At 27.9% G+C, this 17518-nt stretch overlaps 3 protein-coding genes across 3 annotated transcripts in view; 2 read left to right on the top strand and 1 right to left on the bottom strand.

The window, feature by feature from the left end:
- Positions 1-1149: 1149 nt before the first annotated feature.
- LOC105626504 (sporulation-specific protein 15-like) lies at positions 1150-6805 on the bottom strand. The gene is made up of 4 exons (XM_012207804.1): positions 6509-6805; positions 2024-2330; positions 1718-1843; positions 1150-1436 (listed from the first exon to the last, which is right to left on the bottom strand). The coding sequence occupies exons 1-4, from the start codon at positions 6803-6805 to the stop codon at positions 1150-1152; spliced, it is 1017 nt and encodes a 338-aa protein (XP_012063194.1).
- A 698-nt stretch (positions 6806-7503) lies between these two features.
- LOC105626502 lies at positions 7504-10191 on the top strand. Its single transcript, XM_012207803.1, has 3 exons — positions 7504-7544; positions 9464-9732; positions 9965-10191. The coding sequence occupies exons 1-3, from the start codon at positions 7504-7506 to the stop codon at positions 10189-10191; spliced, it is 537 nt and encodes a 178-aa protein (XP_012063193.1).
- A 7052-nt stretch (positions 10192-17243) lies between these two features.
- The window catches only part of LOC105626219 (cytochrome P450 4C1-like), a 12586-nt gene continuing 12311 nt past the window's right edge, over positions 17244-17518 (top strand). Inside the window, exon 1 of the mRNA XM_012207525.1 lies at positions 17244-17418. Within this exon, the coding sequence (XP_012062915.1) occupies positions 17244-17418 (175 nt within the window). The remainder of the gene's footprint in view (positions 17419-17518) is intronic.

The following is a 17518-nucleotide window of genomic DNA, read 5'->3' as shown; positions in this document are numbered from 1 at the left end:
TTAATGAAAATAAAAAAAAAATATGTTGATGTTTTTTAACTTTAAAGAAATGAATAACTAAATTCAAAATCAGCGAATAATGTAAATATATTTATTAACCATATATATGTAAATATTATGAAATAGTAAATATAGTATAATACATAATAAAGTAATGACATATTTCTCTTATTTTAAGTTTATTAATCTTATATTATGACCGCAAACATTTATTTTCTTCATTTTTATATTATTTATATTACTATCATCATTATTATTATATATTATTATTGAAATATAATCAATTATCACATTATCATATTATTAATAATTTTATGATTGTTATTTTATTGTAATATATGGACTAAGCGTCCGCCCTCCGCGCGCCGTTTGTCCGCCGTCATGCTGCAGAAATTAATTTTGGTAATTATGCAATATAAAAACATTCTGAAGGTCACTCATGATATATGACAACATATGTCAAGATCAAGGCGATCTGGGCGGCTTCTCCTATATATACATTACCTTAATTTCTTTCATGCAGGTAATATCAAATGACCATTCTAAAAAAATTTGATTTGAGAAAATTTAACGAGGAATAAGATGGTATTTTTAAAAATTTTATTTTGGTGGCCTTGAGCAGTAAAATGACTTTAAATATTTTAATTGTTTATAATAATGTAACAATCATAATAATAATGTATCATACGTAAATAAAAATAATTCTTTTATCTTGAAAATGAGACCAATTTAGACTTTGTAGGATGAATAGAAGTGGAGTTATTGCGACTTTAAGAAGTGCATCATCAAGGTTCAAAACTTTAAATCTTTCGTATTTTCAAAAATATTGAGATAAAAAAAATTGTCAAAATACGGTTTATTTTATATAGGAAATAAGTAAAAAAATTGTGAAGCGAATAAAAAATGTTACCTCATATTAGATGTTCGATTTGTAAAAGAATATATATCTGTAATAATAATAGTTTTATAAATATTAAGAATAAAAACATTGTTTTTCAAATATCAATTTGCTTGTACGAAATTTAATTAAATCAAAATATACACTTGTATATACATACATATTATAAGATAAAGGAATTTTTGTACTATCTAGTCTAGAAATTGATTAATTTGACTGATTTCGTAAATGTTCGAACATTAATTATATTGCTATAATAAATCATCTTCGCAACAGGAGCAGCACTCGCTGAACTCCTCATCGCTGTTGCTGTCTAGTTCTGATTCCAAATGCATCATTTCCGAAGATATTGATTGATAGGCCTCATCTAAAGATCTAACATTGCAATTACATAATTCATGCTTGCGTTTTTCTTCGCAATCGTATCTGCAAATATTAATTTGCTTGCATGCAGAAGAAGTCGTACACTCATCGCATGTTTTACTGGGATCACACGGCACTGAAGATTGTGTTAATTGTTTGGATGCTTGAAGTACATCTGAAAATTTGTGATTATTTATGACTGAATATTAATTTAATTATGCAAAACAGATTTACTTTATGTAAAAAAAAAAATAAATTTTTTGTTACATTAAATATTTCTAATAAAATTTGAAAGAAAATAGGTCGATACATCAGTCTATAACATGTTTGTTTTCAAAGCAATGCTAAATAAAGGAGATTTTGTTAAACCTGGAGATTTAGATTTGAATACAGTTGAAGAAACTCGTCGGCAAGATTTGCAACAAATACAATCACGCGATTTATTCGCGGTTGTACGTGATGCGCGATGGTCCAATGGAACACAGCATGAAAGCGATGGACATAATTTTTCGCAGGTTTGAACTGATGCCTTTTCGTAAGCAGTTAACGTTATCGACGTTGCACATGAGCAGCAAGTCTTCTAAAAAGTAGGAAATATATACAGAACAGGAAGTATATAATATAAATATTGTCTATTCCTAATACTCACTCGTTTCCTATTTTCAAATTGACATTGACATTTTTTCTTCGTCATATATTTATTACGTGTGTAATCTTCTAATAAACCGAATAACTTTTTATCAGTTTCCTTCAATTCTATTTTTTCACTGTCACGCTGACATTTCTTGCAGGACAGCAACTTGCTCATTTGTCGCCTGTACATGAATTCTTTACTTTCAAGCTCCCTGATGTAATTTTTTAATTTCAATTCTTCTTCAGCGAATTGACGAATTTTTTTCAGACATATCAGATCTTCGGAATGAATGGAATGTAGGCTAGGTGTTTTGCGTTTCTGTATCTTATTGCGCAATTCTGCCAATTTTTCTTCCATTTCTTTATTAGCCAGCTCTAAGGATTCCAGTTCCATGCCAGTTTCTTCCAGTTTCACATCCGCATCTATGATCTTATCCTGCATTAATGGAAACTAGATTGTGAATTCCTATCGCATGAATTATTACTGTAATACTGCTTTACTTTTCGATTTTTAAGGGAGAAATCGCTCACAAAAAATTTTTTTTAATTAAAAAAAATTCACATTCTTAAAATATACACATTGAAAAATATTTTTGCAAAGTTTTAAAAAGATACTTAAAAAGGATAAAAAAATGATAAATAGCTTGAAATATTATTGCGAATGTTACAAAGACCGGTTTCACTTTTTCATATCTAGTACTTGGAACTGATTGCATGACTTGGAACTTTTTTGTTTGAGCAAATGTTTTTTAAACAGTCTACATATACATAGTGTATCTTAAGTATGTTAAAAGATTTTAAGGAGTGATTATTCACACAAATTCAAAACTGAAACTTCATATTGATGATTTTAGAAACGGTTCAAATTTAAAGGAGTCAAAGTTACAAGGAGTCAAAGTTGGAAAAAAATTTCATTTTTTCCAGAAATTTAAAAAATCATTTGAGTTATTTTGATAACTAATAATATGTTTAAATAGGCATGAAAATTTATCTTTTGGAACTATATTATCTTTTTATTCAATCAAGGGTGGACCTAAAGAGTAATCAATTACAATAAACTGAAAAGCGCAAAATTAAACACTAAAGCAAATGTTAAAAGTGTAACTGATAATTAAATAAAACGACTTTGTTCATTTGCAATCTACGAATTCTAATTTATTTTTTTTTCGAAAATGGCTTATTCTATTAAAATGTTAAACAGAATTTTTTTCTGCTAATAGTTGACGAGATATTTTACATTTTACATCTGGCACATATTGACATAAAATGTTAAATAATTCGTAAACTATTAACTTTTTGATAATCGTACTTTAATATTTTTATGAACAGAATAATGAGATAAATTAGTTAATGTAAAGAAAAACACATAGTTGCTTTAAAAAATTATGTATGCAAAATGGATAATTTTTTAATTAAGCAATTATTATTTAATTCTTCAGAGCATAATACGAAAAAACAAATGAATACTAATTATTTATAATAAGAAAGAAATAAATATGAATTAATTAATTAATATAAATATATATAAAAAGATAAAATAAAATATATAAAAGATATATAAAAGATAAAAAAAGATAAAATAAATAAATAAATAAAATAAATAAATATACATAAATATATATATAAATAAATAAATAAATATATATACATAAATATATAAATTAATAAATATAAAAATATATATATAATTAATATAAATTAATAAATAACAATTTTATTAAATAATTGTACTATAAAAAAAATTTTAAAATAAATTTTTTGTTATTTTATTGTTCTGTCAAAAAAAATTTCAAATTTATCTACTATTTTTAGCTATCAAAGTGCTTTAACTCCTTAAGTAGATTTATTTTCATCAATCCAAATTCATAATATAAATATTGTAGTTATTTAAATCGGTTGCTTTTGAATTTTCCAGAAAATTAACACTTCATGTAAGTATCAGTCGGTATCAGATTGTCACAACAATCACATTATATAAATTATACATCTTAATTTTTAATTTTTTGACTAATAATTTTATATATTTATACAATTTTAATTTTGAACTTGGTAACTAATAGTTTTAATAATTTTACATATATTTATTGATCTCATAATCATATACAAACAACTTTACACGTCTTATCTACATCATAGTTGGAAGAATGTAACTATAACGGTGAGTACTTTAATATAGTAATTGCTTTTGAAAGCAATATGAAGCAATGAATGAAGCAATGAAATTGTTTATAGATCTGTACCTGTAAAAGATTATAACTTATAGATAATCGTGAAAATTTTCTACCAACTAGTCGTTCAACCGAGCAACCGAGTCGTTCATTACGAGCAATTTCGTTTTCATCCTACATCTATAGATGTTACATCGGATTCCCATAAGATATGGATTATATATATTTATAAGAATATTTCAATGCGTCTTTTATACTGTTTAATGGCTTAATAAAGTGACTATTCAAGACTTTTTCACACCTGACTTTTTCACTGCGTTTTTATTCTGCGAATTTATAACATCTGATGTCATATAATACAATGTAACGTTAAGTTTTTTAATTAAATTTATATTTCATATCAATTTATTAGAACGTTAAAACTTTAACGTTTATTACACATATTTATATTCGAATTTGATTCTAATTTGCCTTTCTATATTCTTGATATTTTTGATAATTATTGTATTATTAAAAAAAAAGAATATTTAACCTAGATATTTTGATATAGAATTTTTGTCTTAAAATGATTTCAAGAATTTGGCATTAGCAGGTGGTACGTCGAATCTGAAACACCCTGTATATATAGAATCACTTATTTTAACTTAGTCATCTGTTGTTGTAAATATGTACATAGTACGAATTGTAAATTATACCAAAGATTGCATCATACATCATTGCATCGATACAAACACATAAAAAAACTGATTGCATGTCGGATAAGATGCGACTACATCATAAAATTTATTATTTATCGCGACAATCTCGTAAAATACACCAGAAAAAGAATTAAAATTAACATTCATCAAGTTCGCATTAGATCTTCCGTTAGTACATTAGTGCAATTTTTAATGTATGGTATTTAATTGTTAGATGTCGGGTGATAATAGTGTGTTTTTATAATGTTTTTTTCTATCCTTTTTCTCGTAAACGTAAACCTCTTAATAAATGTGAAAAGTCTATTTTTATGAAGTAGCATAAAACTGTTTTTTATAAAATAAATGAAGTGTACATATGATTGTATAAAAAAACAACTTAACATATGAAACAAGTTTATGACCTGTTCCATTTTGAGATATGAGAGATGTAGTTTTTATGATTCTGAACAATGTCTTCTGTCATATCCACAGAAAATTAACAAGTCAAAAGATATGGAGTTCTAAGTCACAGAATCTGAATGTTTGCTATATCTCTAACCCAGATAGCCAAGAGATTAGCGTATGGAACAAATTGATGTACTGCATGTTTTCAACTTGTCGACAATTTGCTGTCATTGGAATCTAATGTGAATTGCGTTAGCATCAGGAGGGCAAATAGATTTCATGAGTTTACGAAATTGTAAGAATATACATCGAGAAATAATAAACTCGTCACGTTGACAGCAAACTAATGCACGCATGATGACAACTTACCAGCAATTTGCTGAATTCTAAAGAAGACTTTACGCGACATCAGAAGAACAGACAGTTTATGAAAACTTGGCTTTAGTTTGCTGAAATGGAATAAGTGACAGCAAAATGGCAACCTTATTTGGCTATCTGGGAAGATAACTAACAATGCTCTCTTTTATATGTAATAGGTCAGCGTACATATATATTCTTGAATAAAGCATTCATATATACAAGGTGTCTCACAACTACTGAGTTATATTTTAAGGACGTATTTTTGAGATAATTTTATAAAGTTAATGGTCAATAAGAATCTGATAGTTAAAAATCTTGAGATATATTTATGTATAAATATAAATAAATTAAAAGTATTACACTGAAAAAGAAATCAAAAAAAATGTCTAAATCTTATTTAATTTTTTGAGAAATAAATTCTGTGTAAATAGATTCTGAAAGATTTTGTCTTACCTTTAAATAAAGAAAGCTTTGACACATTTTGCAAGAAGATTTAATTTTTAATTTTTAATATTTTTTATCTATTATGGTATATTGTCCAACCTTTGATATGATTTTGTTGACTATTTTTCTATATTCTTTCCAATATTTAATTTTATTTTTTAGTAATTTGTTAATAACTTTTTAATCTTATATAACTACTCTTATTATTTTAATGGCTGAAGATGACTAACAATAAGTAAAGTCAAAACGTTCCATTTATTATAAAAAAATTCTTAAATCTTTTATAATATAGATTAAATGTCTTAATAAATATTTATATTATCTTATTTTTTAAATTTATGTTTGACCTATCTTCCTATTCATATTTACATATTCAAGCAAGAAAATAATATTATAATATTTTTAGGAGTTTAAGTATTTTTGTAGCTATGCTCCAGTCTTCCATGAAGTATAACAACTGATAATGTATTACGAACACAAATTATCATTCTTTCGTTAAAAAAAAGCACACTGGCAAGATTTACCCGGATTCTTATCGTCGAATGTCAATCGTGTCGTACATGCAACTGTGTCGTTTCCTGGTGGAGGCTGTGGACCACACTTTTCAATTCGGCGACGAGTTTGTCGGCAGGATCTGACTGTGGTGCGAATATATTCATGATTTCTCGTACTTTGTTGTATGACCCATCATAACAATCTTGCTCTGCTTTCCACATGTTGTATGCCATCATAGCCGGGATGGAGCGTTCTATCGTAATGACTTTGTTCTTCAGCTGCAGCTGACGGTTAATCAGATCGCATTGACGTTCCTCGATCTCGGATGTTATGTTCGCCAACGGCGACTCAACAGCTTTCATAAAAAAAATTTATTTATATCTCTTTTATTAAAAAAAAATTTTATTAATTATGCAGTATAGGGGTCTACCTATAATAATCTTGACCTTGACGTGCGTTGTCAAGGTTGTGACCTTCGACAAATTTTAACCGTTCATTGTTTCTTAAAAAGTTATTAACAAAAAAATTCATCAATAAACCTAATTTTTGGACACAACTGCGCTTCAATGAAACAAATTCCCTGCTTTAAAAGAGCAAAATATTTTCTTATACTTATATAATTTTTTTTTATATAATTTTGCCTAGATTTCGACAATAATTCCTTCTCCATCAATTTGATTTTGGTTGTTTGTTAACCATTGATTCATGAGCTGAGAAGGCAGATTGATGTAATTGAATATTTATTATAGTAGAGAATTTTTAAAATTTTCTGTTTCAAAAATATAAATATTTTATTTCAAAAACACAAATTTTCTGCTTTATAAACAATTCAGATTGTTTCCCATTTATGTAGTTTTACCAAATTATTAAATTACATGAATTATTCTCTCTGCAAAAGTTAGTCCAATCAACTGCTGTGTGATAATATATTCAGTTCTTTTTCTAGGAATGTTTGCTTTACAAAAATTCTTTGCTTTAAAACTACATTTTTTTAATGAACTTTTTTTGTTAATAACCTTAACGAGCAATGGCTAAAATTTGTTCAAAATCATTCGAAGTCATGGCCTTAACAACATGTGTCAAAGTCAAGATTATTAGAGGGTAGTCCTTTATATTACATAATTACTAAAATTTTACTGGAATATTTTTAATTAAATTGATCAAACTAAAGTATATTTTTAATTTTGAATGGAACTATTTATTTATGTTTGGCAATAAAGTAGACAATAAATTAACGTTAATTGAAGGTTACTTACTGGTTTTGGTCGACATTCTGATGATTCTATGATTACAGTTGAAATATATGAAGATGAAATTAGTCGCACGGACGTCGACGATCCGAGGACTGTATTTTTTACTTGAGACTTTTGAATTAGATTGCAAAAAGAATGGAAATAGCTAGTTGTTTTTGCCGGAGAACGGCATTGATAAGAGTTTTGGAGGTAGGTAGATGAAATTTATATGCATAGCTTTTGCCGACAATATCAGTATGGTACTGGTAATCGAAAGTAAATATTTTATTATCTAATAAGTGATATTTCATTTGTGCATTTTTGTCGTACGACAAATTTTTCGAGCTTGTTTATTGGCTATGAGATAGAGAGAACCGAGAACCTCTCTATTCTAATATTATATTTGTCAACAACACATTTCAAGCCTATTATATTAATTGACTATTATATATATATTATATTAATTGACTAAGAAAGAGAAATTATCGGATCTCTGTTCTATAATCAATCAATGAACTTAAAATCTTTGTCATATGACAAATGTAAAGCCCATTTACCATAGTCGTAAGCCCATTCTACAATAATCATAAGCGTAATTATAAGTGGTTGTAGTTGTAAGAATTAACCAATCAAGTCAAATGTAAGGAGAATATTTGACAGTGATTGGTCAATTCTTACAATTACAATCACTTATAGCTGTGCTTTATGCCTATTGTAGAATAGGCATTATACGGTCTTAAGGCTATTCTACATTGGTAGATCGTATCATAGACATCGCAAGTCACAAGCTTGTTGCTTCAGCCAATTCGATGCTTCAATTTTAAAGTCACATAATGCTTATGACGCTACGATTCGACCAATGTAGAATGGTCTTTATGCTTTTGGAAAAGCAATAAATTGGCTCTCGCGACAATTTCCATCGCGCGGCAAATGTTGACGCGTTTTGTGTCTGCAGAATATAACGCATAATATAAATGCATAATAAAAATATCATGATATAAAATAGGTATTTTCTGTCACGAATTAAATATTGATCGACCTTTGTATATATACATTGAAATGAATATACAAAACAAAACACAATTCTGACATTCGTACTCTCAGTCTCTCAACAAATTTCCCGGTATTTTCATTAACTAACTTCACTTCTCTCAGTTAATAAATATTATGGCAATTTTTATTAACGATGTGCAGAATGATATAAATGTTTACTGATTATTTAGTAATTGTGAAAGCCGAGGACAAAGATTATCGAGATATCTGAAATCTGGAGCAGGCCACGTACGGCCAAACGAGCCACAATGTTATCACTCGGCTCATTCAGAAGTATAAATTTATTGGATTATTTCTAAATAAAATCGTAATGTTTAGAGCTGTATAATTCTATATAAACATATAGTTATTATTTATATGAAATAGTAGATATAAATATATCTACGATTTTTTATAAATCTTATTACTAGCAAGAAGTTATCTGTGCAGTAAAGACAAGCACAAAGTTAAGTACTCTATTCATTCTCAAAAGTTTTATGAGAACAAGTTACGATTCTTCTTATTGAGCTACATATCAAATGATTTAGGAATTTTCATTGTAACTAATTTCTTGTAACAAGCAGATGCGCAACTGACTCATGTTTTGTATAATTGTATCATTGCAAATGATATTGCAAACGAAACATTAAAAAAAAATGTCTGTTATTCTTGAATAATTACATGGGACATTTTATATTATTCCTAAAACATTAAAAGATAGAAAGATTTGTCTTTAAAGAATTAACATTCTCACAGTAAACTGGAGGAGCCGACAACGCGGCGAGATGACGACGACTTCTCTCTGGTAACTGTAACAAGCGTTTCCCTCCAGAGCACAGGCAGCACTTTCACTGGATCAGTCTACACAAATTGGGAAGAGAAATTCGCCTGTCATTCATTACAGGGCCGAGGTCGCGTTTTCAGCTATCGAAAGAGAAGGACTCACTTTGGCGATGGAGTCTTCAGCGCACCAGCTGGCGTCTGTCCGCGTCATGTTACTTCGTCAGTCATTCGTCGTAATACAGGTTGAATGTTAAACGCAATTGTTACGACTTTTATTTTGAATAAATAGAGATTTCCATAATTCAATCTGCAAATAGCATGTTTGAAATGGGAAGTATACATGTTACTTGTACAGTATCTATGTTTTATCTCTTCTTACTTTCGACGAGATAAAATATGTGAATACGTAGTGAATACGTAAATTGATGTTTTTCTCGAAATGAATAAATAAAAAATAGAAACTTTCTATTATAGGTGATTCTCGGCTTGTGTTTATTTGGCCGCAAAAAACTAGCCGGAGTCGACTCTCGAATGTCCTTGTGCCCCTTCTACGTGGTATCCTAGTTGGACTATTATTCATAGACACTCTTCATCTATGGCCTGGAGAATTCTTACCTACATGTCTACCGCCAACCATGCCAATTACTTTACCGCCGGTTAAATGTAACGTCATTGAGCCGCGTTGGTATGATAATAACTGAATTTTTGCATCACCTAATGTTCACATCATATTTGCATAAATATATATTTGCGATACTGCGAATATGATTTTATTAAAACACTATACGATTTTCGATAAAAAAAAATTATTTTGTTTGAAGGCTTTTTGATCTTTTTAATTACATTTGGAATTCGTTTTAATTACAAGAAAAGATTTGCATTTGGGAAAACAGTTTCGCACAGTTTCAAGTTGAATGAAGACAATAGTTTCTATGATCTAAATTTAAAAAGTTGTATATACATACTTGGACCTCATAATTAAAGTCTACTTATACTATAAAAGGTAATAATTCAGTAATGTTTGTTTTTTAGTAATGCTGACGGTACCATATAGAATTGTAATTATGATTGAATATGTGAGTTAAACGATAAAAAATTCAACTTCAAATAAAATATTATTGACAACGAGAGTTTTACATAATTTTTGAACAAATTGTAAAATTTATTCGTATCTGCTTTTTCACATTTCTGTATCACTTGCGATGATTTGCATTTTTTATTATAGCAAAAGAAATATTTTTCATATTTGTCGTGTCATAATAAAGTTGCAATCAATTTATAAAATAAACTACATACACATATATGTGCGAGTGTAATATTGAAACATGTGATTTTAACACTTATTTCTACACTTATTAATAAAATGGCGAATTTGTCAAGAGAGACACTAAAATTAATTTATTTTCGAATAAAAAGTACGCAAAAATAGTTGCACGATGGCAGAATAACTTCTCTTAAAATAGGCACGAACGTTTGTCTATAAAGTCTGACCCAGGTCTTATATCTCGGAAACGGTTAGATTACGGTTATTATAGATATGGAAAAATGTTTCATATGAAAACATGAATTTTGTAGGATATTAAGGGAAATGATAAAAATATGAACTTGACCTTTTCAAGATCAACATGACTGATGTTTTCATAAATGGAAAAATCCTCTATTTTTTATTGCATATTCTTGTAGTTCACTCAAAAAACTTTTCAAAATATTATAAAAAAAAAGTTAATTTTCACTAAGAACTTTTCAAATTGTGAGGATTGAGAGTATAGTACCACCATTAGTATTACCTAGAGATCCTATCCTCTAATCAGAGTTGCGACATGAGACGATTTGAGCCAATTTTTGTATGCAGGGTAGCAGTTTTAACAAAATTGATAACAGATCCTGGTGAACATTTTTTTCAGAATTTTTCATATACTTTTTCAGGATTTCTATATAATTTTTCAGAATTTCTACATATTTTATAACTTTCTCACATTTTTTATACAAATTGGAACATTTCTCAGAAAATCAACATCTTTTTTCTCAGAATTTTTTATATTACATAATATTTTATATATTAATTATGAAATATCGAAGATTTTCTAAGCTTTTTAAATATAATCTCTGATGAAATGTTATTTAAATCTAAAAATCTAAAATCTTAAAATTATTTTTTAAAAATTATAGGATGAGAAATTCCAGAATATTTCAGAATTCACTCTTATATGAAAAATTTTAAGAGAAGATGTAAACTTTTCGAATCATCATCATTCTTTTGTTTCGTCCACTGATAGGCAGTCCTATGGACTGCCTCCTCTAATGTTTGTTTATCTTTTTCTATCCTGCCAATCCAATTTGTTGCTATTTTTTTCAGATCGTCGGTCGATCGAGTTAGTTGTCTTTCTACACTTCGCTTGTCCATTCTCGGCCTCCATTCCAAGAGCCTTTTCGTCCATTTTTCATTCTGGCTATGTACAGCCCATTTTTGTTACATGCTCTATAATATCTCTAATCATAGTTCTTTGTCTCAAATCTTCATTTCTCACTCTCCCGCATAGTTACCCCTAACATTGAGCGTTCCATTCTACGTTGTGTGTTTTTAATTTAGTTGCCGATGACTTAATTAATGTCAGAGTTTCTGCTCCGTATGTTAGCACTGGCAGGATGCACCAATCAAATATTTTTCTTTTCAAACATACCGGTAGTTTGCTTTTAAACGTTTTTCTAAGCTTTTCATATGCTCCAGCTCAAAGATATTCTTCTCTGCAATTCATATGTTTGATTGTCTTTGTTGATTTTGATTTCATGATCAAGATGTATATATATTTTTCAATTATTTCTATTTCTTGTTGTTTTAATAGTGATATTTTGACTAAGAACTAGGTTCGTCATCATTTTTGTTTTGCCAGTATTCATGTTCAAGCTAACTTTTTCTGTTGCTGTTTGAAGCTCCATAGTCATTTTTCTTGCTTTTCTCAAATCATCGGCTATAATAACAATATTGTCAGCGAAGCGGAGGTTGTGTGCTTAAATATTCTCCATCGATTTTTATTCCTTTATTATGTCACTCTAATGTTTTAAATGCGTATTCCAGAACGGTGTTGAATAATTTGGTGACATTGGATCCTGTCTAATTCCTCGTCCAATTTTTGTGTTTACTATTGATGTGTAATTTTACTGTTGTTGTTGCTTGTTGATAAATGGATAATTTTTATATATCGATAGTCGATTCGATATTCCTTCAGTGCTTTTAGTATTTTATTGTGTTTTATTGTATCGAAAGTTTTTTGAAAATCTACAAATAACAACACCAATGGTTTATTATACTTCATTGATTTTTCTATTAATACCTTCAGATTCTGTCGTTGGTTCTAAAATTTAAATAGAATCCAGCTTGCTCTCTTGGCTGGTATAAATCTAACTTGTTCTTCATTCTTGTTGTTCTAATTCTAGTAAAAAATAGTTTGTAAAGATGATTCAATAGGCCGATAATTCTTTAGATTCATTTTATCGCCTTTTTTATGGAGTAGGATCATCACCACATTATTCCACCTATAAGGAATGGTGGCATCCTGGAGACATAGATTAAAAAGTGCTTCTATTTTTTTCATTATTATTTCTCCTTCAATTTTAATAGCCTCTATGACGATCTCATCGTCGCTTGGTAATCTATTATTTTTCATTTTTCTAAGAGCGTGCTGGATTTCTCTCCTAGTTATTTTGGGCATGTCTTCGGATTCTTGGTTCAATACTTATTTTTCTGCTGTTATGAATAATAGTATTGAATTTTTGTTTCTGCACCTTCTGTACAGTTTTTCATAGAATTTCTCCACTATTTCAATTAATTTGTCCCTGTTGTGTTCTATTTCATTGTTTCTATTCTGGAGCTTCACTATTTCAATTTTGCCCTTAGGCAGATTTCTTTTAATACTTTGAGACTTCTGTTCTCTTCTATAGTTTGTCTGGTTTTTTTCTAATTTATATTGTCGAAGATCCTCCCTGAATGCTTTGGTTGTTCTTTTATTTATCTCTTTGAGTTCTATTTTATTTGCTTCTTTGTTATTCTTCAGAAGTTTCTTTTTTCTATAAGCTTTCGTGTGTTCTGACTTATTTTCTTTCCTGGGCAGTATTTCTTTTGAGCTTCTTGTAGATGTGGTTTCCACTATTGTATTATTTAGTGTATTTATGCTATATAAAATCTCCTCTTTTTAGTTTGTTCTCTAACTGTACTAATATAGTTTTGGAACTTTTCCATATTTTGTGGGTTATTCCGTAATTTTTTATTTGTTTTTCATTTTATATCTCTTATTCTAATAATATATTTAATGTAGTTTTTATCATAGTCACTGCTGGTAGTAAACTGATTTAATACTGTAACATCTTGAAATATTTCTTTTTTGTTAGATATAAAATGATCTATTTAATTTTTAGTTCTTTTGTTTGGGCTTTCCCATCTGTATTTTTTCTTGAAGAAAAAACTATTCATTTGGTATTGTCCATTTTCCAATAGAAATCCTAATAGTTGTTTGCCTCTTTCGTTTCTATCTTCTGTCCCAAAGTTTCTAATGCTGTTTTCATTGAGTTTGTTTTTAAACCAATTTTTGCATTGAAATCTCCGCATGTAATTGTGAAAAATGGCTAGAATCTTCTTCCATTACTTTTAGTCATCGTAAAAAAAAAAAATCTCCGTTTCTTCTCCGTTTGTATGATCCATAGTTGGGATCATACGCTTGAATAATTTTTAAATTATATCTGCTATTTAATTTTAAAATCAGGTATGTAACTCTAGTAGAAACTTGTTTTATAGCTGATGTATCATCTGAAAACTTCTTATGAATAAAGAAACTTATTCCTCCTATTGATTCGTTTTCTTTCCCTATAGATAAAATTTGTGGTTCGAGATCTTAATGTTATCAAATTTTCTCTACGTTTTCTCATTTCGCTAACTCCCATTTAATCTTTGGCAGTTACATTTCTAACTCCTCGAATCTTTCCTCTGAGATCAGTGATCTGATATTATATGTTGCAATACCAGATCACTGATCTTAAGTCTTTCTTTACACAACTTTCATATGAAATATTTTTCCATATTATAATTGTTTCCAAGATATAAAGCGTGGATCAAACTTTATAGATATCCTGTATAATCGGCACATTATACATAAATATACAGCATTGAAAAATTAATTATTACTATTCGTGATATACACATATGAATTATATTTTGAAAAGAATAAAGCAAGAGAAGACAGAGTGTTTATATAATGTTACCGGAACCGCTTTAGTAAAAAATAATTATAATTAAGCGTGATGGAGATGATTAAGATGAAGATAATCGCAAAAATGAAGTATGTATATGTGCTTACATAAGGCGATAAAAATAGAAATTACATCTTTACATTGCCTAGGAGAATTTTCATTATGTTTCTTTATAATATCTTAAGCATACGTATCGCATTGTCAAATGTAAATGCCTCTCTTTTATCTCGTTACGATCAGATATAAATCGATCAGATATAAGTCGGTGGTTCACAACACTTTATATTTCTAAACGGTAGAGATATTGACGAATGTTTATGAAGTGAGTTTATCACATGAATACTTATCACTGTTAACTTACAATAAAAAAGAGCAAATATCAGTTTCTACGACATCCATAGCCTCATTCAGTAATTAAATCTTGAATTGAAAAGAAGCTTTTATAATTATTATAATTTCTTGTTACAGAATATAGGTGTACTATTTTCTTTATTGCATTTAACGTTATTTAATAAAATTGATCTAAATTTAAATTACAAAACATAAATTACATAATAAATGTCAAAGCTACGATATTTAAATCAAATGTCAAAAGTGTTAATAAGAAATTGCGGTGTTGTAGAAATATTTATGTAAAGGTAAGTACCGAAAGCTCATATTTTTAAGTATTATATTATGTCAAAAATTAAAATTAATATTATGCCATTATTTCTTATATTATTCAGTCTTTCAAAAATAATTTTTAAGAGAATGAAACTTTGTCAAAAAATAATTATAAATTGATAATTTAAAAATATTTCAAAACTTAAAGTCTTTATTTTTTAAATCGATGTTTTAGATAATGATCTAACTGATCTTTTATGAAGCTATAAATATAAATGAAGTACGTTATATCTCAAATTTTTTACGAATTTTACAAAATTCTATGACATGAATTAAAGTCGCACCAAAACAGTTTACAATGTTAAGAAAAAATGAATTTATATTATTGCATACGTGTGAGTTTGTGAGCCTTATATGATTTTTTTTCACTAAGTTGACTGTTTACAGAAGATAAATGGAGTAGCGCTCATTATATTAGGTGTGGGAAAAAGTTCGTGGCGTTTTTTTAATGCCATCTAATGGGAAAAACGCCACGAACTTTTTCCCATACCTAATATTTTTAAAAATAAGATTAAAGAAGTTTTTTTTACAGTGCATCTGTCATGTTTATACATTGTTATATGTTTAATATATAAAGATTATGCGTTTCGCAGTTTCCTTCTAGAGCTATTCTTGGAGTGCCATTAGGGCGAGAAGTAGCCTGATACTCCTATCAGGTATCAGGCTACTTCTCGCTCTAAAATAGACTGCAAGGTTCACGAAACATTGGCACTCCAAGAATAGCTCTGGACACGGAGAAAATCCGCGAAACGCATAATTTTTATATAGAAAGCACCTGTGGAAGTCTCAAGAATATTATCAGACACATTTAATACTTAACAAATATATAAATTAAAGATAAAGACTTCTTTGAAAGTGAATTTTAAAATAAATAATTTTAAAATTAAATTTTACTTTTGTATATGATTTTTAATTTATGTCATGAAACTTTTGTAAACGAATTCTGAGATTTGATCAATTTCCATTTATATCCGTTTCATAAAAAATCAGTCTAAAATATCGATCTGAAAAGAAACTTTAAGTTTTAAAATGTTTTTTGGATCATCTTATTTATAATCATTTTGATAAAGCACATTATCTTGAATAATTACCTACACTCTAAAAAATATTGGTGTAGATTTAACACACCTCTGTGGATTTAAAAGCCATTTAAAGCTATAGATGAGTGTGTAGATTTAAAACCCATGTTAAATCCATATTATATTGACAAATTTAACACAGTGAGAATTATGTAAACATCGCATGGTATTAAGTTCACAACGCTATTTTTTAGAATTTTGGAGTGTGATTTTAGAAGATAGAATAGATGATTTTTCACGCAATACGCAATAAAATTTATTACATAAAAGATATAAATAATGAACAATTTGAATAGTTATTATAATGTATGTATTACATAATTGATTTTCTTAATTATATAAATTAATAATTAAATTGTATTAAATTAATTATATACGCATTTTAACTTTAATTAATATAAATTAAATTAAATAAGTTAAAAGTATATAAGTATATACCACATTATATTTAGTATATATCACACTTAAACACGCGAATTTTAGGTGATATGATTCATTAACTTTAAATATTAACTTTAAATATTATTTTTTTAACATAGAATATAATATTTCTTGAGATATATATTTTCTTGAGATATATATACGCATCATCATCTCAGAGATAGGTATGTCTAATTAGACCTACCTATCTTTGAGAAACATTTTTAATCAATATATAATGAAAGTCTTGTCAATATAACTTTTCTCGATATGATATGTAATTTCATTATTTTAATAAATCTAATGATGTATAAACTTAATAAACTATTTAATTGAAATGTTCACAGTTAATGAGAATGGATTTCATATTTTTGGTACTATGCATTCTTTGCATTGTTGGGATTTTTTCAATTCTGTCGAACTACCATCAATATAATATTCGACAAAAGTTCGGAAATATTCCCGAAATCAAAGGATATCCTTTCATTGGTGTTGCATTTGATTTTATGAAGTTATCAGAGTATGGTATAAAAAAACTTTACACATAAGATTTTGTCATTATTCTTTTACATAAAATGCCATATATATATATATATATATATATATATATATATATATATATATT

This window comes from Atta cephalotes (assembly GCF_000143395.1).
Source record: "Atta cephalotes unplaced genomic scaffold scaffold00005, whole genome shotgun sequence".
Classification (NCBI taxonomy): domain Eukaryota; kingdom Metazoa; phylum Arthropoda; class Insecta; order Hymenoptera; family Formicidae; genus Atta; species Atta cephalotes.
This window is presented reverse-complemented; position numbering and strand designations above follow the sequence as displayed.